The sequence below is a fragment of the Maylandia zebra genome, linkage group LG7, assembly GCF_041146795.1.
Source record: "Maylandia zebra isolate NMK-2024a linkage group LG7, Mzebra_GT3a, whole genome shotgun sequence".
Lineage (NCBI taxonomy): Eukaryota > Metazoa > Chordata > Actinopteri > Cichliformes > Cichlidae > Maylandia > Maylandia zebra.
Genome location: NC_135173.1, coordinates 54,309,433 through 54,327,508, shown reverse-complemented (window position 1 = coordinate 54,327,508; position 18,076 = coordinate 54,309,433). Strand labels below are relative to the sequence as shown.

At 41.3% G+C, this 18,076-nt stretch overlaps 1 protein-coding gene across 5 annotated transcripts in view; it reads left to right on the top strand.

The window, feature by feature from the left end:
* Window positions 1–13,319, top strand: part of arhgef28a (Rho guanine nucleotide exchange factor (GEF) 28a) — a 54,492-nt gene extending 41,173 nt beyond the window's left edge. For all 5 annotated transcript variants that reach the window (XM_076886693.1, XM_024802978.2, XM_076886694.1 and 2 more), the window contains 5 exons: window positions 989–1,224; window positions 1,857–1,904; window positions 2,520–3,038; window positions 4,794–5,058; window positions 10,538–13,319. In XM_076886693.1, the coding sequence (XP_076742808.1) occupies window positions 989–1,224; window positions 1,857–1,904; window positions 2,520–3,038; window positions 4,794–5,058; window positions 10,538–10,689 (1,220 nt within the window). In that variant the 3' untranslated portion in view covers window positions 10,690–13,319. The remainder of the gene's footprint in view (window positions 1–988; window positions 1,225–1,856; window positions 1,905–2,519; window positions 3,039–4,793; window positions 5,059–10,537) is intronic.
* Window positions 13,320–18,076: the final 4,757 nt, after the last annotated feature.

The following is an 18,076-nucleotide window of genomic DNA, read 5'->3' as shown; positions in this document are numbered from 1 at the left end:
AATCCTAAACAGTTATTGAAAAGCTTTTGTAAAACCCCTTAAATTGAAGCTGAGAGTTTGCACTTGATCATATCTTGATCATTTAATTAAAAAATCTACTGTAGCAATACAGTACAGAGGAAAAATATCCAAAAACATATGTTCCTAATTCCTTTATTTTTGTGTTTTATAAACATAAAGAGCAATACATGCAAAAAGAAGAAACATATTTACACTGTAAGAATAAATCAAAAAATCACAAATATAAGTAAGAGATATAAATAATCTTAGCAAGCTAGCTCTAGCTCTTGGTATATATATTTAAAGGGGTGCAAAAAATGCATGATGCTAAACAGCACGGCAGGCAGCATCTGTTGTTTTAGCTTAATTTCCATGGGATCAAAGTAACGTCTTTGGTGCTAGGTTGAAAGGGATTTTTTTTCTTTTTGTTCCACACACCCTGTAATCCACTACATCAGCGGTCCCCAACCCCCGGGCCTCAGACCGGTACCGGGCCGTGAGTCATTTGGTACCAGGGAGTTGAGGCTCAGGTGTGAAATGTATGGTTTTCAGGGTTTTTATCGGTTTTCAGCGTTATTTTGTTATCGTTTTTATCGTTAACTCGGTTTTCCTGGGTCTTTTCACGTGTGTTATGAATAAATCTTCTTTTTTTCAGTACCGGTGCTAGTTTTATTTTGTTGTATTGATCCGCGACACCTTAAAGGCCGGTCCATGAAAATATTGTCGGGCCATGGTGCAAAAAAGGTTGGGGACCGCTGCACTACATGATGAATAAACCCATTTTAGGAAAATTCATAAAGTATGAGATGCTGGCGCTTTAATTTAACAGAGTTACATGATTTTTAAAAGGCCAATGGCTCCGGCGAGAAAACTTGGATTATGTTCTTACAACAAAATTGAACTGTTGATGGCTTCAGTTGATTCAGTAATGTTGTTACTGATCTTACTAGTTTGAGTTTTACACTTGTCCCGTCTGTTTTTTTTCCAGCTGAGAACCTAAAGGCCATGTTATCGTCCAAGGCTCGTTCACCGTCGAGTCACAGCCAGAACTCTGACACAGACTCCGTGTTTCCTGTCAGCCCTGCCGTACCCGTCGAGCCCTCAGACTCTTTGGAGGTCTCGCCTGAAGACCCTCGGGGCAGCGAGGGGAGCTGGCCTGAGACCTTTGTATTTCAGTCCACAACTGACTTTCAAAAAGACAATCGAGGCGACGTTGACTTGAAGGTACGCAACCTGCTGTTTAAAATGTGTGCTGTGACTTCACCATATAAACAGAGAAGATAAATTAAATTGCTTTTTGAGTTAAATATTGATGCAGATATCAGGAGGCAATGCCTCCCTCGCTGCTGTACTGCAGAGGTAACGTGTTCCCTGCATCTGAGCACGGCTTCTTTCGACGTCTTTACAGATGTGTGGCTCAAGATTGTTGCTTTAATAATTCAGTGCAGTCTATTAGAATTACATTTTGGCCTTAATCTAATGAATCATTGATAAGTTCATAATAAAGGAAGTCCATTTAGTTTCCTGAGGTATTGCAGCATTAAATATTGATATAGGGACTTATTCCAAAAACCATGCAACAGCCTTGCTGCTCTTTGCAGCTTTCTGTGGCCTGTGAGGTAAATTACTCTGATAAGAGAGAGTGATAATTTAACCCTAAACAATGTGGTGACATTTCACGCGTGGCCTCCAGGGGGCACAGGTGTTCTGTCAATGCAACTTCAAGCTTAAAGAGGAATGCAGCTTGTAGTTACTTGTGTAGCTAACTAATAGGAAGTGAAATCTTGATGTTCACACATGAAAACTGCGGAAGACCCATTAATCTGCATTTTGTATCTGACTCTGTCTATTAACAGGTGGCTCAGAGTGTCCAAAACCTGACTCAGTTGCTGTACAGTCTGCAGGTGAGCTATTTTTATTTACCCTCCTCACAGCCCTCATCTATATTAGGCCAACAAAGAAATTAAAAGAAAAAGAAACACACCTCCTGTGATCTCAGTATGAACAGATACGTTCTGTATCATAAGCAGGCTCTCATTCGCCTGCGCACTTTAAACAGAAGCATCACTCTGCTGGAGCTCCAGGAGCTCATCTCACTGATCTGTTTTTTGTTTTGTTTTTTCAGTCAGGAGACGTAGCAGGATCTTTTGTTTCACTGTACACACGCTCCTTCTTTGGTGTAAAATTAAAATTTGTGTGAGGACGAGAATGTGGGTGTATTTGCAAATGACGTGTTTGCGCGCTCTTGCCTATCTACTTAGGCTCGAGGATTTGATCACGATGTGATTTCCATATACAAAGTTTCATTTTGGGTATGAGCAGCTGTGGCTTCCTGTCACTAGTTGCTGTGACCTTAATGCATAAAAATTAAAAGTCATCACTTTAGCCTTGATCATGATCTCCGTCACATTTTGCCATTCAAATACGTTGCGAGGAGGCAACGCGGTGGTAAAAGTGGCAGTTGATCATTTGCATTTTGATGAACCATGTCGCTTTTGACTTTCCCCTCTCTGTGCTAGGCTGCGGTGACCATCCAGGACAGCTGCTATGAGGTCCAGAGGCTCCTTCTCCAAGAGAGCGGCCGCCCTTCCCCTCGTGCCCAACGGCTGCATCTCCCAAGTGTCCGGGGCAGCGCCCTCCAGGATCAGGAGAAGCAACGTAACCTGGAGAAGCAGAAGGAGGAGGCGGCGGTGGCCCAGCGGCTCCATGACCGCCTGCGCCAGGAGAAGGAACGCTGGGAGCGAGAGTGCCAGGCTAGGAAGAGTCAGCAGGGGGCGCAGGAGAGCATGCTGGAAGAGAGGGAGAGGCAGTGCCAGGTGGCAGCGGAGAGGTTGAGACGTGAACGTGTAGAGCTGGACGAGCAGCTCGAGGAGTACCAGCAGAACCTGGAGAGACTCAGGGAGGGCCAGAGGAGCGTGGAGAGGGAACGAGAGCGCCTGGATGAGCAGCAAAAGCTGCTGCAGTGCTGGAAGCACGGGCCGCAGGACAGCCCTCCAACTGCGAATCCTCACATGTTCATCCCTCTTGATGGACAGCAGGTATTGGGGGAACCAGAAGTGATAGCCCTTTCTTTTACCAGTGAATCTATGAGCCAGTAATGCCCCTCACTGACGCTCGTGACCTCAGTGGGAGCAGATATACAGCATCTATGGAGTATTTCTTGTGCTAAAATCATTAATAAGAAGCTTTTCTCATACAGCCATCAGCCAGGGTTACGCTGGCTCACACATTCACACCTAGCAGTCCAATCCCCTCTTGACATATGACCCGCGATAATGAGAGCAATTTCAGCACCATTTGTCTTAGTGCTCCGGCAGCTCTGCTCACCAGTAAACATCTTAATGATTGATGATAATTAAACCACTGCAAATAAAAGCTCTGACAAAAATAATTAAAACCAAAGGCACACGGCCTAAGAAACCAATCAATTGTGACCCAAAGGGGCTTAGATTATCGACACTTTGTTTGAAAAGCACTCCAGCAAAATGTCCCACACAGCTGGAAGGCATGGAGGATAAAGGGTGTGCTGTTCCCCCTGCCCTTTAAGTCCCAATATACCTCATGTGGAACTGCAGCAGTGGTGAAACTAATTTAGCACATACATCTATCTGAACCTCCGCTGGCTTATGGGGCTTGTGTCGCTCTGTTCGGCAGCAGGTGTGACTTGTTCAGAAGACACACAGAGAGCACAGAATGGACGGACAAATGAGCAGGCTCGGGTTTCGATATTCCCTCTGTCCCTCATTAATTTACACACAACCGCCACCCCCACCTTGGTCTTTTCCAGGCTAGACGTGATGAGGCTCTCCTGGCTTTTTGCAGTCTTTATTTATTTCCATTCATCTATTTTAGTCGGTCCAACAAAAGCGTGCCGAGACAGTGCAGGTCCTAATGTTTCCCCCCCACACACACTAATGCTTCAGCCAGAGGCAATGGTTCATAGGGTCAGAGACAGATCAAATGACACACACACACTTTGACTCTCTGGTTGCATCTAATTAGCTGTGCTGCCTGCACTCAGCAGAGGGAAAGGCCATGTTTATGTGAAGATGAGTCCTAATCTGCCCTTAGCCAAACATTAAAGGGTCGCTTCACCCAAATGACAACATGTTCCCTCACTTACCTTTAGTTGATATACTTTTATTTTCATTTTCTCTTAAGAGTTTTTGCCTTTGCAACAATAAGTGAATCATTTGTGAGGGAGAAAAAAATGTCAGCGAGAGTGTCTTTCCAGAAACAGCTTCTCCATTATTCACATAAATCCACAGAACATACTGTGAGCACTTTTCTTGGAAATGGCTTTCTCTGGAAGAAATTGCCTCTGCAGAAACTTCACAGTGAAGTCTTTATATTATCCACAGAAAGAAATGTTTCAGTACTGCGAGCATCAAAAAATAAAATTTCATTCGCTTTCTTTGTATTGGAGAGAGAGACAGAGAAAGAGATCCGTTTATTGCATGAAGTGAGAAAATGTCATTTCGAGTGACTCACTTTTTGTCTTTTTGTAATTAAAGCTTGAGGAAAGTAGAGATCTTGAAATGAAGGCTTTTCTAGTTGTTGGCAGGTATGTCAAATGTGTTTCCTGGTCTTTTTATGTAAATGCGTGAGTGTATTTCAAAGGTGGATTGTTGACAGATTTCACAGGTGTGAATGCCATCCAGCTGTCAGCATTCATGATTTGTTAATGACCTTATCCTGCAACGAAAATGGGTTTCCTCTTTCTGTTCTCACGGTTCTCGAAGATGATCTTGCTAGTCTGGATCGAGCCCTGACATTTCCTCCCTCTCCCTCAGGACTCGGCATCAAGTCCGTCCAGAGCCCATACCGGTAATGGCTCTGTGTTTGTGAACGAGGCCGCGTTAGCCAGTACCAGCGTCAACAACCGCCATGTGCACCACAGAAGAAATGATGCTAGCACACACAATTGTCTCAACTCCCTGCTGGCCCAATCCAACGGCAGACAGCCTTCTGGAGCTAAGACTCCCCACGGCCAACACTCAGACTCCCAGGGATGGATGATGGGGACTGGATACCTCTACAGCCCTGCAGGAAGGCATGGTAGGAATTACCACAAAGTTCAGTTTCAAAGTTAGAAAGAGAAGGCACAAATGCAAATCCAGCTTGGGCCTCATATGTTTTTTAAACTTTTCCAGTCACTTACTTGCTACTATATTAATTTCCAAACAGATCAAAAACTAATGAAGTAATTGGACTGTATGATACACTGAATGTTATTTGCATTCACATTTTGGCTTTCAGTGGTTCTAATTGAGATATACTGATGGTCTCGATTTGGTTTTAGTTTCATGGGATTGCGTCTCTTTTCTGTACACTGGTGTACTTACTCTCCTCTGTCCGTTCAATTCAATTTCATTTATTTAGCAAAAAAAATCACAACAGTCACTGTTATATTCAAAGCTAAAGATACTACAATAGTGGGGAGAAAACCACACGATTCAGACAACCTTCTATGAGCAAATAGTTTGCAACAGTGGGAAGGAAAAACACTCGGTGCCTCACAGGAAGCCCCCAGCAGCCTAGACCTATTGCAGCACAACAAATGGAAAGTGCAGGGTCAACCAACCTTAGCTATAAGCTTTTTAGAAAGGAAAGTTTAAAGGCTTGTCTTAAAATTAGACAGGTTGCCTATCACCTGAATCCAAACTGGGAGCTGCTTCCACAGAAAAGGGGCCTGAAAGCTGAAGGCTCTTCCTCCCATTCTACTTCTTAAATATCCTAGGAACCACAAGTAAGCCTTTAGTCTGAGAGCAAAGGGGATATGGTACTATGAAGCCTTTAAGATAAGATGGGACCTTCCTCTTTGAGGAAGACCTAATGATACTGAGCCCTCAGCTGGCCTCCATCTGAGTCTCTGGTACACTTGTAACAGTGCTGGTTTCAGAGCTTTTGTTTTGCTCAAACAGACCTCTCAAAGTTGAGGCTGGGATATATTTTGACAATTCTCTCAAAAGAGGATCGTATTTTTTATAGCACCAAATAGCTCAATTTCTTATTTCCATTTCTACTACATGTAATAAGAACATGCATTTTAGCACAGTGCTACACATTGCATTTACCTCATGTATTTGAACAGTAGCGTACTGTGTTATCACCCTGTCAACATAAATTAGAAATCTGCGCCCTGTGAGAATGTCAACAAACCTTCTGCTTGCACTGGTTTCACCCATGCATGCGAGAGCCTACTGTACACACAAACACGCCGCGCTCTCAAGGCCGTATCCACGGTGAGGCCTTGCCTGTCCTCCCACCACCTCCACCTGCAGCAGTATTGAGTCCCCCAAACTCCACCCCACCCCACAATGCTCGAGCCTGCCAAAGGAAAAAGAAAATCAATGCTTTCTCTATCTATCGAGTGGCCGGGGAGACAACAGCGTGTGAATCACAGTCTGCAGGCGATGGCTGACTGATTGGGGCATCGATCTGAAAGAAATCTTTGCAAAACTCATTACAGCATGGCTTGTCATCGCATCAGGTGAAAAGGGGGCGGCGTGAGCGTGCGGGGGGTGGGGAGGAATGAGAGATGCAGTCACAGATTAATCAGGTTGCGCTCTGGAGGTGTCGGCTACAATCCCATGTTTGCCCGTCTCCATTTCTAATCCATTCATCAGCGTGCTCGCCCCGATGCTCTCAGCAGGCGGGGAAAATTACAGTTTACATTCGGCCTGTCTCCCTGAGCCCTCGTAAAAACCGGGTCAGCGCAGCCTAATGTGGTGTTCCCGCTATTGTTTACCAGCTTACAGCAGGCAGCACAATCTCTTTGCCATTGATCAGCTTATTAACCTTTCCTCATTATTGAGCACACGCAATGCCCCAGTGAAACCTGAGTCACTTGTTAACAAGCCCGGGGTGGATGTCTGCCTGCAGTCTACAGTGCAGGGTGTGCTCCAGCTGATGTGTAACCACAAGGCTCTTCAGTGGGTCCCTTGAGGGTCTTCTCAACAGTTAATAAAAGACCAAATCGCCACACATGTTTTTGTGTCTTAGGTGCAGTCTTATATTTTAAGAGCTCGATCTCATTCCGGGTCACAAGCTGCCTGGTATGTGGAGGAACCTGGTATCTCCATTCTTCTTTTTTTCGTGTGAAAAGAAAAGGAATCTCTTTCAGATGCAAATGATCCATTGTGCTGTCAGTCACAGGGATCAAAATATGATCTCTCTTCTCATCCTCACCTGTGCATGTGACTATTTCTTCTTGTGCATACGACACACACACACACACACACACACACACACCTTTTTTAATTCAGTGGATTTCAATAATTCGTTCTGGTTCAGTGTAATCTTGGAGAACCAGTTGGATGGAATTTTTTACGCTGACGCTTCATCTGATGAGTCGTATCAGGTTTTTGTTGTTCACCTTTTTACACAAAAGACGAGAGCTCTGTGAGGAGGTTGAGGAAGAAAAGAAAGGTGAAGCCGCTTCACTTTACGGCACGCTGACGAATTCAAACCCTGTGCAAAGTGCTGCAGGAGGCAAAAAACCTGCTTTGTGACTTTGTGCTCAAGCATCGCAGTGGACAGTAGCTTTTGAATAGATCATTTTTCTGTGAATCTGCCACACACTTAGAAAACAGTGGACATAACACAATACAAATAATAATGCAACACATAACTTAGGAATGTTTTTTTTTCTTGCAAAGGTGCAAACTTAATAAAACCTCCCTTCATCAAGACATTTTACTGCTTCCTTTATAACACTGGTTGTGTACAATTTATTTGTGGAAAGGTGTCCAAGTGTTGTGTATCATTAAAAATTCCTTGGCATTCAATAAAAAAGCTTCTTTGTACACTATGAGCCTATATAACACAACGATCACGGCACATTATTCATTCATCATTAGTTCCCTAATAAACGGTATCGTTTTTTTGACACCAGCGTGTTGTTGTCAGTCCAAGTGCTCACAAAACTAAAAGACTGAAATAAAAAGAATGAATTGAGTTGTCTCTGCTTAAGGCCAGCAGCTCCAGGCTGGTTAGATTTAACTAGCTTAACGCAGCCACTTCTTCAATCAAACCCATCGAGCCCATCTACAGAGAGCCCGTTCACTTCCTTTTATTTCATTGTGCTGAAGCCAGCTAAAGTTAATCTGAGCCCTAATTCTGTTTAAGTTTGCTTTTATTTATTGTCAGAATTTAAATGAAAAAGTAACATTCTATTGTTTTTGTTTTTTTGCTCGTTTTTTATACATAGAACATGATATCCCCTACAGAAAGCTAGAAATCTGTAAATGCTTCAGTCACACGGGGAAAACAGTAGTTGGAGACATATATTTAAAGCAACTGCAACAATACGGCAATAGAACAACAAGCTATGCTTGATGGAGTCAGTCTGCAGTTAGTCTGCTATGAGTGTGCAACCGAATTGGGTCAGGTTGGCAATTAAATGAAATCTCTTTGTGATAATATGTCGATTATGTGTGAACAATTTCTTGAAAACTGCAGTTTATCTGTTGTCTTCTGCACAAAAAATCATATTAACAACTGGTCACTTTGAGGTTACTTTATTTGTATTTGTAGGTAGATTTGATCTGCAGACGTCAGTCATCCATCCTCACATGCACACTCTTAATACAACAGACAACCGAAAAGCATTCAGCAAAATTCAGAGTCCAACCAGAACCTCGTAGATTTCAATCAGGAATTCAGAATTGCCTCCACCAATAACGACGTATTTGCTGCAGGACATTGATTAAACTGTAAAATCAGACATACTTGATTTTATATACGAATGTAACCAGAATACAACCTGTTAGTAATCAAGTCAAGTCCACTATTGTGTTGGCAGTCTGCCTGCATTTATGATTTGAACGGCAACCTTCAGCAACCTGTCTGCAGTCAGTCTGAGTTGGATGGTGATTGTTTGGGATGCAAGTACCTGCAATCAGTTTCTGAAAGCAACAAAGTTCGTTGCAATTCTCAGTCAACCATCGACTTTTCGTAGACACAAGGAGGTCAGCGTGCTGTTTTTACTCTAGTGTGACTGAGCCATAATTGGTCAATAAAGGATTTATTACAGCACATACTCTCTTGGCCGTGGCTGCTTCCAAACAATAATTATGCCAGACATTGGGAGCATCGTTAAATTAAAAATAAAACGGTGACAATCACCGGGTGGCTGGTGTTAGAAAATCATTGCTGATTTGAATTTGATCAGGAACTTGGGAGAGTGCGAGCTCTTCCCTGATTGTAAATCATCTGGTTAAACTGTCAGCACCAATTTTGCATTTGGTTTATGTATGCAAATCAAAAAAATACATACACTTCAAAAATAGATTCATCTCTTGTGCTGCATTTTATTTCATGCTGTGAACTAAAATGCGATGCTAAGTTGTTAAAGTGGATACTTCTCTTTTGTACACTACTTTCTGCAGAGCGAGCACTTGTTTCTGTAGTGTTTGATTTTTGACGAGTCAAACATCAGGAATTTTGGGCTTTCTGACCATTACGAGTACACCAACTCTTAAAGTACTTCATGTATCCATAGTTGATAATGTGAACACACTTCTGCACTCAAAATAGTGAGTTTAAGTATGACACACAGCAGTAGTGTAGTATTTACCTTTCACTGCTGTAGACAGAAAATAAAACAACCCTGTGCCACGCTTTAACAGCCTTGTGTTTATTGCAATTTAAATATTTAACAGCATGCATGTCACATTATCACTCAATCTTAATATTTCATGGATGAAACTCAAAGAAAGAGATTTGGTATTTTTATCTTTACATCTCATCTAGTGGAGGCCTGGCCTGTGTGTTGGCTAACAGAGCTACTCTGACAGACTCTTATATAATTAATCAAACAGACACTTTCCTACAGGGACACAATGAGGCAATTTATAGTTCACGCCATCTGTTACCATGACAGCACACCTGCCCTAATGCTAGACAGCACATGGAGGGAAAAAAGAATGCAAGCGTAGCAGAGACAAGTGATAGTTACCACCTACAAAAGCATAGCCTCTTTAAGAGCTAATTGCATCTGAATAATAATGATACTAATCCTTGAAAAAGATTATGAGAACAGCAACTACAGGCTGGTCAGGGTTATAGTATTTTGCTGTGAGAGTACTTCAGCATAACCATATGCTTGCCAACTCGTAGGTGTTAGCAGTTTCATTTGTCATTTCTGGTCCCTTGTCTCCTCCTCTCTTTTTGTCCGCCATCGCTTGCGAGGAGGCTGATGTCATCGAAGCCTGACAATTGATCGTGTTGAGAAAGCTGCTGATAAAAGTGACACGCCTGAGCTGAGGGGGTGTGATGCATAGCTTGAAATTCTCTTCTTTCCCCATTTTCAGACACGGTGCAGGAGGGAGCAGCAGGCTCAGCAGCGCCTAGTCTGTATGCTGTTAGTGATTACATAAGTGGGCTAAGCAATTAGACCGAGCTCATTAAACACGTGGCTACGTGTCCCATACTGTCGGATACTTGATCAGTGGTGAATAAATAATGTCTCATTGTTCAATTTCAGTAATTGTATTTCTCCTACAAATGGTGTGTTTTTTTTGTGCCCACTCAGATCACAGCTACAATGGGGAGACCTGGTCACTAACAGCAAGTGGAACTGACCCGTATCCGGTGCGCCGGCATCCCGGTGACCCTCAGCTGGTTTCCCTGGAGACCGACAGTGGAGGGGAGGAGGGCAGGGAGGAAACTATTGTGTACCTATGAACGTTGGTGCATTTCAAACTCTAAAAAAACACCCGGTGAAAGACATTCACGATCAGCATCAGTACTGGACTGTGCCGCCTTAAGAAAGCATTTCTGTTTTTTTACATTTGTTTTTCGGCATGCTTGTTTTCTACCATTGAAAGGTTATTTTGGTCTTTTTTTGTAAACAGTTTCTGGCAACATTGAGAGAGAAACAGACTCTGTCTCACTTGTCATGCACCTTAGCTCAAAACACCACTGAGTGTTCAGTGTTCCTTGTTTTCTGTCTTCTTCTTCTGTGTCTGTGTGTCTGTGTATATATCTGGCCATATATTGACTGTCAAATCCCCTGCAGCCCTTTTCCCCTTCTCTGCTTTTTACCGTCTCTCCCTTTTCTCAGGTCCTGCATATCTCACCCCTCCAGCGCTATATTTATTATTGTTCCCACTGAGTGAGAGAAAAGCATATACTCCATATCAGTGAAACATCAGCCTGGATCTCTCAGGTGGGCGATTGTTTTCCCTTGGAGTAAACTGTCCCTGTTTCATTCATCAGACAGGTCCTGTTTATTTACCAGCTAAAGAGCAATGGGGAGCACAGATCATTAGAAATGAGAGATGAGAGCCGACAACATCAGTCCCACGTTTTGCAGTCTTGCCGTCTCATTTATTTCCTTTTATCTGAAGCATGTTTTTCTTGTTTAAAAAATAAGCCCAGTTATGGTCTTAGTGGGGATGTTGCAGCTGGGCTAATCTGTCAGTTTTATCAGGGAGTAGAAATGAGAAATAACCTTTCGAGCACTTGAGTATTATTTCCTGCAATACACAAAAGCACACTCGCTCAAACCGCCTTAAGTCCTGAAGTCAAAATTTAGCCTGGCTCTTTGGATTGTCCAACTGTCCATCAGAAATGAAATGAAATGTCCTAAAAGCTGTTGGATATATTTCCATAACATTTTCTAAAGACATTTGTGATCCTGCTTGACACTTGGCTGGAACGTCTTGACATATATTGATGGGATTGTCATGACCTTTGGTACAAACGTTAATGATCTCCACAGGAAAAAATGTCACCGTAATTGAGCCTTTAGCATTTCGTCTAGTGTCATGTTCAGGTCAAACATTTAAAAGTGGCAACAGACTTCAGCACCCGCTGTCACACCCATCACATCATCTAACTGGGGAGAGGAACCACTCACTAATGGCTCAGTCACACTAGAGTAAAGAAACTGCTCTAGTAAAAATAAAATTGCATCCTACTTGTGACTAAAGTGATAATTGGATTGATTTCTTTCCTTTTTTTTGTGTGCATTCAGCGACTAATTGGAAGTAGTTAGCTTGACCAACTGGTGCAACACCTTCAACCTCTGGGTGACGACTTTTTATTGCAAGAAGATTGCACAGGTCACCTGGTAAGGCATACCTGTCTCCAAACAGTCACAAGCTTGGATTGAAATCACTCAGACACATTTGTCAAGGGTTGCAAATAACTGGCACCTAATTTATAAACACAGACAAGTTGCCAACAAATTGGAACCAGTCCGAGTCAGTCTGTGCCAATAAGTGAAATTCGTCTTGTCTTTTGCAATATGTACTCGAACTGGTTGCCAGCTGGTTGTAGTCTAGTTATTCGTCTACATAAAAGCAAGGTTGATTTTAAGTGCCTGTGTCCTTTTCAGTGAAATTGCTGTCATGTAGTAACTACTACATTCCTGTTTTAAATCTATGGCTGCACTCTGAATGTAAGTAGCTAATGTTCATTGCACATATTCGAATAATTTCAGTCACGCAACTATGTCCGACCACAGTTATTCCTTGCCTGATTAGTGCATTGTAATGGGGAAAGTGCTTACTGCTTTTTAGTCCAGATTTAGTACCAGTGGCAGGAAGAACTGCATAGTTACAGTGATATTTTTTGGCAGCAAGCCTAAACACTGTCATTTCATAGCCATTACAATGTGCTTCTTTCATAAAACCAAATGTCCCTTTAATTTTGCAAATGCTACAGTTTTGAACAGTTCCTGTAAACAAAATGACCTAACGGGTCTCTCTTTGTACTTAGTGCTGATTTAGTAATATTAGTGTGCTAAGACCCTAAACTAAGACTGAGGAACCATTGAACTACAGTGCTTAAAGCTCAGCATCATAAATATGTTTGCTCAGTTTAGCTGTCTTTCTTTGCTTGCTTCATAGGGTGAAAAATGTCCTAATATAAATATCCTCCCAAGTGCCCAGAACAATAAGAAGTTGCCTTATTGATGCTCTTGTGCTCTGTGCTGAACTATTACAATGCAGCTAGCATTTACATATTGCTTCTCCTGACGATTTTTTATTTTTTTTTGTATCAAATGTGCCAATGCTTTAGGTGTCTCCTAGTGTTTGTACAGGCACTATAACGTGAATCTTGTTTGGTTTCTGTTGTAGTGTAATCAGACCACAAGGCAGTGGAGTATTTTGAAGTTTTGACTTAATACCATGTACATAACTTATGTGCTTTTATTTATTTATTAAAAAAAAGTCATGTTTTACTGTGCGGTGTGAAGGGTTCTATTGCACAAAGACGTGAAAGTGTGTAACCAGGTCTATTTTCTTGTTTTGAGCTCATGTTTTGTACATTCTTGACTTTACTGATAAAATTGCATTTAAAAAGAATTTCCCGCGGTGCTTTGTTTTTCTTGAGGTTTGTTTGATGGGGCTACATGATGGGGTTTATTACACTGAAACAGCAAAATAGCTGAATCATAAACAGAGAGCTCAGCATAGGTGACAATAACACTTCAGTTTTTATGTCCTTGGTCTCCTTGTGCAGTGTCTCCAACAGTGTAAACAGATGTGTGATTGAGCTTCCCGTTCAGCTGCCAGCAGTGACAGGTGGCAGACCAGGTGCGTGAAAGTCAATGATTTCCTATGTGAGCGCACTGCTGAATTGCAATCATAAAATCCGCTCCAGTATCAGATGAATGCAATATGTTGTTTTGCAACAAACCATACGTTTCTTGGGCATTTCATTATTTGCTATTTTCAAATACGGATTCCTGCGAACCAAAATTGATCTTTTCACGAGAGGCCAAAAACAAAAACAGAGCTTCCAGGTTTTTTTCCTGACAATAAAAGTAATGTATTTCATGTGCTCCACCTGTGTCTCTGCGTCTGTCGCGGTTTAAGAAGAGCAGATGTCTGTGATAGCAACAGGGTCCCAGCTCTGCCCCCAATTTGCATCTTATTATTTCACAGACTATTGCATATTTTGTAAACGCCCACTTCATTCCATGTCAGCTGCACGCCCCGGTCTTTTTTCTGGCTTAGTACATTTTGCATTTAATAAGTATGATTTTTTTGTTTGTTTGTTTAAAGACCTGCAGTGTAATTCATCACTTTTTGGACTCAGAGTTAGGGTTGCATGTGGTAGCCTAGGTGATCAAACTGGGCTTAGTAAAAGAATTATTAATATTATGATTAATATTATTAAGATTTTTACAACTATTATGATTATTACTAGCAGTGCTGTATTAGCAGTGATAGCTGTGACTGCACAGTGGTAGCTGTACATGGTGTAAAAAGTAACAGCTGTATAAAAATATCTGTATTTAAAAATGACAAAGGAGGAGTAATGATATACAAATGATGAATTAAGCGCCCACTAATACTTTATTAATGCTTAATAGCATAAAAGTATTATAAAGTGTCACCTTTTCAACATATTGCTGCAGGACAGACACTTTAGCTGTCACATTATATTAATAATAAGAGCTTTTAATTGGAAATGTAGAAATTTGGAAATCAGTACTTGACCTTAAAGGAATAAACAGCCATTACCTGTGGCCTGTACGCTGATCATGGTGTTTTGGACATAGCTAGCAAAGATTCCCCTCTGTCTGCCATCTTCTATGATTATCTTTAACCCTCTATTAATGGTGTAGAACCATTATTAAAATTCTTAAAATTGAACCCCTGCAGTGAGTGTTAAATATAAATGCGTGTATATGAATGTGCAAATGTGACGTTGGATTTATGTGCATAAATATGGCGTACATTCATGACCCTTTCCTCGATCGTGCAGTTTTTATGTGTAAATGCACAGAAAGGAGTTAAGGAGCAAACATGCATACTGCACATACTTCACAATCATTATGGCAATGATATATAGAGTCTATATATATATATATTTAAGTATATTTAGCAGAAAGTAATTTTTCTGCTAGTAATGTCATTGATCATAGAGCTTGATTGTTTATTTTTTCCTTTGTGTGTGAATATATATATACTTCAGTCCTATAAAACACTAAATGTTTTAAGACCAAAACAGTTCTGACATTCTGAATACTCTGATCTGCGCTCTTATAAACCCTCGAGGCCTTTCAGGTCATCTGGGAACTGCTTCTCCTTCAACTTTTGAAATAAAATATAGTGATGACGCCTTTAGCTTCTCTGTGGTACAGATCTGAAACAAGCTGCTGAGAGATCTGAGCTTTTTCAAATGTTAACTGCTGCAAAATTGATGGTTTTCTATTTACCACTGCTTTATTAAATTAGGGGCTACTTTGACACTGAGACTGTACGATAACTTTGTGCCTTTTGGGTAAAACACTATTAGCATTTTTTTAAAAATCATTTAAAAAGAATTCATTTTAGTCAGACCTTATCAAGGATCCATTGTATGTATTACCTTTGCTTTAAAATTGAGATTACGCCCATTTCCCTCAGGCCTTCTGGAGCTTTCAGTGGAATAGGGTGTACCTTACCTCATCAGTTTTGAAGGAAAACCAAACAGCTGTTTGAAAAGGAATCTTTTGTGTTTTTGTCTAGGACAAAGGTGTGGGAAGAGAAAGAAACAGCCTTTTATGATATTGCAAGCTTTTGTATGCATGTCATAGAGGTGCCTGTGTGTGTGCGTGTATATGTGACAGGTGTCATTGTTCGCACAGCCACATGTTATATAAACAAGCACTAGAATACAGTGCTTAAGAGCTTTAGTTAAAAAGGACCTTACAGACAGGGTCAGTTCACTTCAACAGACCTGGTTTGTTGGTCGTCTTTGTTCTTTGTTACACATTCTGAGCAATTTTTGTGCTGTTGCTCTGAGCTATTTCCTTTGATTTTATTGGGCTATATCTGTCTATCTACATTTGGGAAACATGGGTTGGGGTAAATGTGTATGTTATAAGGGTTAAATAGGCAGGTGCATGAGTTAGGGGGTGTGTTGGTGTAAAGGTTTGAAGTAAGAGGCAGTGAATAAGTTCGGGGGTGGCGTTGTAAGTTTTAAGAGAAATGATGGCCTTGTGGAGCTAACTCATATTCTCCTTCATTTCTTCCCGTTAACGCCTTGTGTGAACTCCACCTTTTTATTGTTTTACCTCTTCTCTTTCATTCTTCTTGATGTTAATTTTCCTCCTGCTCTTCTGCTTTATTTTTCTCCTGTTCCGTTTGAACTTTTGGCTCCTTTAAACTAGATGCAAGTGAAGGGTGGTATCATTTATCTTCTTCTAAGCTCCACTAAGGTGTGAGGCAGACTGCCCAATTTTTTACATGCTTATAAATAATTGTCAAGCTCTTCAGGTGGTCCTTTCCATAATGATTTGAAGTCCTGTGAAAACTATGAATACACTGAAATCATCTGCACTGTTGTAGATTTCAACATGGATCAGGAATTCGGAATGTTTCCAGCACGTTGTTCAACGTACATCACAAAGAGTTAAACGGTTCTGAACTATTAGAAAAGTAACTGAGTGTAAAGTTGTGTTTTCGCCCTTAAACTTGCCACAGAAATTCCCGGCTCAGCGAGGTCAAAAACTGGAATGTTCTTGCTGTGATGTGGCCATGCAGAGGATCTACGGTGTGGTGCATGTTTGGAACTGCGGAATCGGGAGGCGCTTGACAGAGAAATACGCTCTAACTCGAGCTATAGCAGTAGGATGTCAATCAACCATCTAGATTTTTCCAGTTCAGCTGAAAGTTCCCCGATATCATCACAAACACTTTTCATTTGCGGCTACCTGAGGAGTGGAGCAAAAAGTGTCATAATTTAAAGCATAAACACACTCGAGCTGAAAGTAATAGCTCTTTAGCATTTCATCCGTTTAGCTTTTCTTTGTCTGGGATCAATAATTAAAGCTTGTTCCTTATTACGGCACGAGGCTTCTGTCCCTTCTTCCCTAGTTGTTTTTTAATGACCTCTGTGGAAGGTGACCAATAACACCGACGGAAAAACCGATAAAGGGGAAACATATTATCGCTGAGTCATCTGGCAGGTCGAACCACACGTTGCTACAGGCTCTCCCAAGAGGAGGTGTAATGATTTCTGTAGGCACACAGAATAAACCTGCTCAGTCCAAATATAAATAACAGCTATTAAAGCTTATCCCAGTGAGTGATGCTTTTATGAGAAACCTGCACAATATACAACACATATACAGGTTATTAGATTTCTCTTAGGGGTGAATTATACAGGATAGACTCAGTATATATACAGACTGTTCAAAACCATACCCAGAGAGGGAAATCTACAGCTATAATGACCATAACAACGTGATTCATGTTTGTTTGACTTTCAGTACTTTTCAGTGTTTTCTGCTCTCTCTTTTTTACTGTATTTGGTGCAAGCAAACATTTCCGTTCAGATTTGCTTATGACACGCCTTTGCAGCATTTGCAAAAAGTTGCTTCTTTTGAAGAGACATTTTTAACTGACACATCCTCTGATCTTTATGTCTGACCCCCGTTTTAATTGGTCTCACTCATCACGTCCCTTTAAAATCATGATCATCTCCTCCAGCTGTGTCAAAGCCAAGTGTGATGCTGTTTAATCCAAAATAAGTGCTAATTACAACACTTACACACTGTGCAGCTTCAGTGTCATTGCCACGGGTCTGAGCTTCAAAGCAAAGGCAGGTCAGGTACGGCACTCTTTTACAAAATGTTCTTTTCTAGCTAAGATTATCGCTGTTAATAACATACAGTACAATTATCAGACACTTTCTAGTGCTGGGTTGAACCACTCTTTAACTTAATTCTTTTTGACATGTTTTCAAAAGCCTGCCAGAAACATTCCTCAGAGAGTTTGGTTCATACAGACATGATCACACAGTTGCTGCAGATTTGTCAGCTGCACAATCATATGGAGTAAGGTGAACTCATTGTAATGTTAAAGAAACCAATGTGAGATGATCTAAGCTTTGTAAAATAGAGCACTATCCTAATGGAGGCAGCCATCAGCAGATGGGCACACCGTGGCCATAAAAAGATAGACATGGTCAGCGTCAGTATTCAGGTAGGCTGCGGCAGTTAAAAGATGTTCATTTCATGCTAAGAAATGATTCTCTGCAATATTACATCGGTAACACAAGCGTGAACCATTGATACCAGGCAGGAAGGATCCATGCTTTCATGTTTACACCAATTCTGACCCTACCA